Source organism: Epinephelus moara, chromosome 12 (assembly GCF_006386435.1).
Source record: "Epinephelus moara isolate mb chromosome 12, YSFRI_EMoa_1.0, whole genome shotgun sequence".
Classification (NCBI taxonomy): Eukaryota; Metazoa; Chordata; class Actinopteri; order Perciformes; family Serranidae; genus Epinephelus; species Epinephelus moara.
In genome coordinates, this window is record NC_065517.1 from 41,889,318 (window position 1) to 41,895,214 (window position 5,897).

General features: G+C 43.9%; 2 protein-coding genes across 3 annotated transcripts in view; one reads left to right on the forward strand and one right to left on the reverse strand.

Annotated features, from left to right (window-relative positions):
* LOC126398287 (zinc finger protein DPF3) overlaps positions 1-5,897 on the forward strand; it is a 423,217-nt gene that overhangs the window by 193,629 nt on the left and 223,691 nt on the right. The window lies entirely within an intron of this gene.
* Positions 482-5,897, reverse strand: part of arhgap18 (Rho GTPase activating protein 18) — a 32,341-nt gene continuing 26,925 nt past the window's right edge. Inside the window, exons 12-18 of the mRNA XM_050057454.1 lie at positions 4,687-4,846; positions 4,485-4,567; positions 4,195-4,401; positions 3,856-3,990; positions 1,245-1,366; positions 1,102-1,157; positions 482-918 (exon numbers count right to left, since the gene is read on the reverse strand). Coding sequence (XP_049913411.1) covers positions 827-918; positions 1,102-1,157; positions 1,245-1,366; positions 3,856-3,990; positions 4,195-4,401; positions 4,485-4,567; positions 4,687-4,846 — 855 coding nt within the window. The 3' untranslated portion in view covers positions 482-826. The remainder of the gene's footprint in view (positions 919-1,101; positions 1,158-1,244; positions 1,367-3,855; positions 3,991-4,194; positions 4,402-4,484; positions 4,568-4,686; positions 4,847-5,897) is intronic.

A 5,897-nucleotide genomic window follows, 5' to 3' on the forward strand; every position in this document is an offset into this window, starting at 1 on the left:
TGTTTAATGTGTGTTTAATGTGTGTTTTGAATCAACTAAACTTTACAGCACTTCACAGAAACCCCACCACTGACTAGTGTTTTGGAGGTGTAAGTATAAATGCTCACAGCGGTGTAGGCTACCTGCATAGGTGACGGCGTAGTGTCTGCATAGAACTGATACCCAAGTATACGGTTAGATCACCTAGCACCACTTAGCTAGCTTACATTACAGCTCAGCCAAGAAGGACGCCATTAATGTTTTCATCTCATACTGTTAGGAGCCTCTTGTCCATGAGTGACTGCACACTTTGTTCGTGTAGTTCAGTATTAAGAAAATAGTTCCTACATGAAACTGCTCACAACAAGGTCTGTGGATTATCTTGAGTAACCAGGTCATGATTTCTGGAAAGAGACTTTGAAGTTGAGTTTTTGGCGCTCTGAGCTCCACAAGCTGAGTGACATCTAGTTCCATTATACTGGAGAGAAGGCAGACATCTCTACAGCTGATATCTCCAACACTCTGCAACTCACACCAAAACAATCTAGACTGATAATTAGCACTACAGGTAAGAGGAAAAATATGCAGTTTTGATTTTGGGGCAAACTGTCGTTTAAAAAACTGCCACTGGCCTACTTGTATTTTCTGGCAGTTTTCAGGGCAACCCAAATGTGTGAAACCATGCAAACACCTGTGTCAAAAATCAGCAAGTTGCTAAAAGCAGACGGTCTGTGTGTGTCCAGAACCAGCAGGAACACAGAGACCAGGAGATGTCTCTTCTCAGTAGGACACAGTGGTGAATATTTGGACCTGTTCATTATCCAGCAGGGCCGGTGTAGGAACGAGCTTATCGCTGCACAGCTTTGATGACCCATTCTGCTGCAGGGTTCAGCTGGAAGAGGTCTTTCATATACGTTTCCCCATCTAGACACCTCTCCTCTGAGGGAAGACAGAAGAGAAAAGAGAGACGTGATGTAGTTATTCTCGTCTATGGCCTTTAGACCCACAGCAGGAAGTACATTTGTCACCATTAGGCCTGTTGGCTCAATAGCTGGGTCATCAGCACAGGCTAAAAATGTTAAACACTGTAATTAATCAGATTTTAGCAGGAGCAGGACTTACTGATGTTTCCACCGATCTCATAGAGACAGAGATCTTCTCGTTTCACTGCCACTGAACTAAGAGGACAAAGTGAGACAAAGAGTTAAGGAGACATGAAGGGAGTACAGGCTTCATAAGACTAATACTCTATATATACACGTTACCTGTCCTGGCTGAGGAAACGTGTTAATACATCAGCAGCCTGCAGCTCCTCAGTCAGCTGAACGGCCATGGACACTTTACTGAACTGTGGTGCCTGAACTCGAATAAATCCCTGTGAACTCTCCTGGTTGTAAACACAGACAGAAAGAGAAACACAGAGTCAATCACACCGCCATAAACACTTCACAACGCACTTGAGACAAGAATGTGGACTTGGATAAATGCCTGTTCTTCTGTTTAATAAACTCCGAACACTGTTTGGTCTCAGAGCACTTAGCTGAGCATGCAGGGTCAAGTGTCGCCACAGCTGCTCCCTCAACACTGGATTATCAAGAAGAACAGGACTTTCTAATATGCTGCTTTACTCTGCTAGCTTAGCTGTCTTTATAGTAGCATGTTTGCTAAAGACAAAACATTTCTCTAGCTTGTTAGGCAACTACATGTTCCTATTTTACCTGATGTCAGATAGGCTATTAGCCAGCTAGCACTGGGCAACAATATGAGGACGGAAAGACGTTTGACTCCTTCTTTGGAAAGATGTTGAATTCAACCATACGACTAAGGCCTAGTTCACATTACACAATTTTCACCACGGTTTTGATGTTGCAGAGGATCTTGAGAGCCACCTTGGGTCGGAGGTGAGTCGGCAGATAGTCTGCCACAACGAGTCCTCATGTGTGAACAAGCCTACGAGCAAGTCGCCCCCTCGTCTGTGACTGGGACTGGATATCTGGCATGCTAGAAAACTGGAGAAGGCTGACACGACAGACAAAGAGCATCAGCCAATGAGAGGCGGGTTACGTCCCACGTCAGCACGCAGGAGGACGGAAGAAATGTGAGGAGGACAAGCCGCAGGGCTGCCAGGTCCGCTTATTAGCCGCGACGTTGGGCTTGTTTTTTTGTAAAGTTGCTTACAAATACTGGTAGTCGCGGGTTGTGTTTTTTGGGCTTGTTTATAAAGTGGAGTTGCTTATTTGGGCTTGTTTCCATAGCCCTGGTTGCTTGTTTCTCTCCCCAGATCTGGCAACACTGACAAGTTGGCGAGCAACAACAACAATGGCGGCGTCCACAGGATCACGGGGAGCGCGTTGTGTTTGGACCCAGGCCCTGGAGGCAGATCTGATTCAACACTGGGAAGAGTATCCATGCCTTTACGATGTGACGTGTCCAAGTTTGGTGACGTCACCGCGTTATCTGGGGCTCTGTCGGCGAGGGCTCGGTGGAGAAATCTTGTGGTGTGCACACACAGGTCGTAACGACTCCCACTGACAGAAACACACGTCGCCAGGTATGAACACTCAAAGATTACGATAGTCTCCGCGACATAAAATCAGGGTGAAAATCGTGTAATGTGAACAAGGCTTAAGTGTCATTATTCTCTGTCAATGACATTGGCATGAAACATTTGGAAGAGGCTGGATTCTGGTTACCAAACAACACAACATCAGTGTCCTGACACTGTCTTTTGGTCACCTAACACCACTTAAAGTCAACCAAATATCACTGAGTTAAGATGATGGTGGCCAGCTGAGTAGGGTGCTGGAAGTATCAGAGCTGGAGTTATTTGTTTGTTTTATTCATAGAGGTCATAGTAAACACAGAAATCATAATCAAGGTGAAGGGAACGAGAAAACTGGTTTCATTTCAAGAGACCTAGTGACATCTGTGTTCATCTAAAAAAAATGGGTAAAAGTCCTCCTCCCTACTCCTCAGTTTCTCAGCTGAGGAGCTCTCTTAAGGGGTAAGTGGCTCTGTGAAGAACTTTTATCTTTACCAGGATTTAGTCTTAACTTTAAGGGGAAATTCTTAGAAAACATGATAAAAAGAATTTTCTCAGAATTATGTCACTAGAGGCAACTCTTAGGTTTAGGAAGCTCTGATGCCCACATGTTGCACCATAGAAAAGATTTACAACAGGAAAGACATTCCTAAACATCACCACTAGATGTCACTGTTTCTCACAGACGACTGAGAGACAGTGGTCATCAGAGTTCACACTAGAACCACCATAGGGTGATTGGTGGGTATGAAATTGGGACTATTTAGGATTTTACATTGTCTTACTGTTTCTATTTTGCTTTAATTTAGCTATGGAAATAGTTGTTTTTAGCCATGATGTTGTTTCAATTACTGTTTGAAGTTGCTGTTAGTTTATGAGGTTGTATAATGTGATTTATTCTTCAAAAGCCTGAACAGGGATAAGGCCTGCAAATTAGCTCCATAGGAATTTGCTAAATTTGCTATACTTCAGTGCATCTACGGGTAAATTAGTTGCCAGCTTTGCTGATCTGCTCCAGTGATGGTATTTTATTCTTTATTTTATTGTTGTTATTATTATTATTGCCCTATTTTATTTACTTGAACCCCACAGTGTTTTAAATATGGGATCAACCATGTGAAGCACTTTGTAACTTTGTTTTGAAAGTGCTTTTTAAATAAAGTTGATACTGCCATGAAGTGTTCAGTCCGAGTTAAAAAATCAAAAACATACTGTAAATTTTAAAATAGCAGTTTCTCATAAACACATTTCTTCTTTTGATTATTATTATTATCATTGACAAAGATTTCTACGAAAAAAGAACACTGACAAAACCACAGGATTAAAACTCGTACCTCGGGGACGGCTTTATCAGATGGTTTGTCGGTGGTAATCTTCTTCAGCAGCTTTCTGACAGCTCGCTCTTTATTTTGTTTCCGTTGACTTTCCATGTTTTGTTGTCTGACCTGTGTCATGATGAACTTGGGGATCTGGAGATAAGACACACACACACACACACACACACAGAGGTGCACACTGTACCATCCTCCATACTTAATAGGAAAATTAAGCTGGATGCTTTTGTGTTGCATCAGGATGATTTGCTAAATAACTGTTGACATGGAAACTAACAGTCTGTTTATAGTGGTGAACTGAACAACATATGAAGCCAGAGAGCTCGTTTTGATCCTTACTGTCCAGAGAAGATTCTGGTATCTAATGAGCAGCCGGACGATGTTGGCTGTGCTGGTTGCCATGGAGAACTCCTGCTGTTCTGTAACCTTGGAGCGGAAGCCTTTGAACATGAAAATATTGGGTGCCATGACAACGGAGACATTGTTGAGAGTCATTTTATTCTTGGCCTGGTGGTCGATCACACGCTGGAAAAACTCCACCAGTGCCTGAAGGAGCAAACACAAATCAAATGTACAATAGAAAGGTTTCTCTTTATTGAAGTGAAGCAGATTTCAAACTGAGCATTCACCTTCAAAGTATCCCGATTGGCCGCAGGTAACAAAAGGATCAGCAGGTTCAGAGCCTGCAACTGCTGCTTCTTAGTGGGCAGCTCTTCAAACACACACACACACACACACACACACACACACAGAAATGCTTAATGCAGGTAAACGTGGCCGTAAAGCTCTCGTGATGAAGCAGAATATCTCATGAACAGATGCTATACGTACTGTTGACGGCGATAAATGCGTTGAGGTACTCCACAGTCAGCAGAGGATGTGGTAACTCCCTGATGAACAGCTTCAAAAGGCTAGCAGCATCGTGCTGCTTCAACTGTTGCCATGGGAACACCCCGTCATAGAAAGAGGACTCGAGCTCCTGACACAGTGACTGGATTTGGGACGGACACACACAAGGCAAGTTGGTTTAACTACTTTGTCAAACTCAAGGACAGGTCAGCAGCCATGACACCTGGTAACCTGCTGTAGGACAACCTTTACCCTGCTAATGCTACAGCCCTAACACAGGGTTCCTACACATTTTATATTCCCAAACTCAAATTTCTAGACCTCTGGATAGATTTTTCAGACCATCTTTGACATCTGAGTACAAACAGCCAGCCCTCGGAAAACTTGCATCTACCCACAGTGGCCGTTCAGTACACTCCTCATTCATAACTCTGCTGCCTGGATCATCACCAGCACCAAATCGTCCGACCACATCGCCCCCATTCTCATCCAGCTACACAAGCTCCGTGTTCAGAACCAAACTGACTACAAAACCCTTCCTCTCACCTTCAAAACCCCCCACAACCTAACCCCCACCTACCTCTCTGACCCTCTCCAGGAGTGCACCCCCTCCCACTCCCTGCACTCTTCCTCTGCTGCTCTCCTGAACCATCTCAACATCTCTGCCCCCGTGCTACTATACTCTTATTATTTTCCCTCAACACAGTGGGTCTCAAATGTTTTTGTCATGCCCCTTTCAGAAGCCAAAAAAAGTTCATGCCCCCATTCCACATTTTTTATCAATCACTAACAATAACTGGGGAGGCAACTGATAAAAAAGGAAATGAAGAGATGAATTTAAAGAGGCAACAGACAGCATCTTTTCCTAAATATATCATGATGGGAATAATGTGGGTTGCACAGGGTAGTGGCCACAGTAAAATCAGACTATCAGCATTAACATCGGTTACTTAGTGACTGTGCAGTCTTTGCAATAAGCTTCTGCCACCGGGGGCGAAATTTCATGGAAAAAAAAATCTGCTTTACGGCAGGAAACGCGTCATGTATTGTGAAACTGGTCGGTCAGCCAATCAGGGACTGGAGCTGGTCCTTATGAGGAGTTGGGCATGAGATAGTTGAGTCACGAGCACAATGGCAGACGGACAAAGTTTGGAGACAAGTGAAAAACGGCCTAGCAAAAGAAAAGGAGCTCC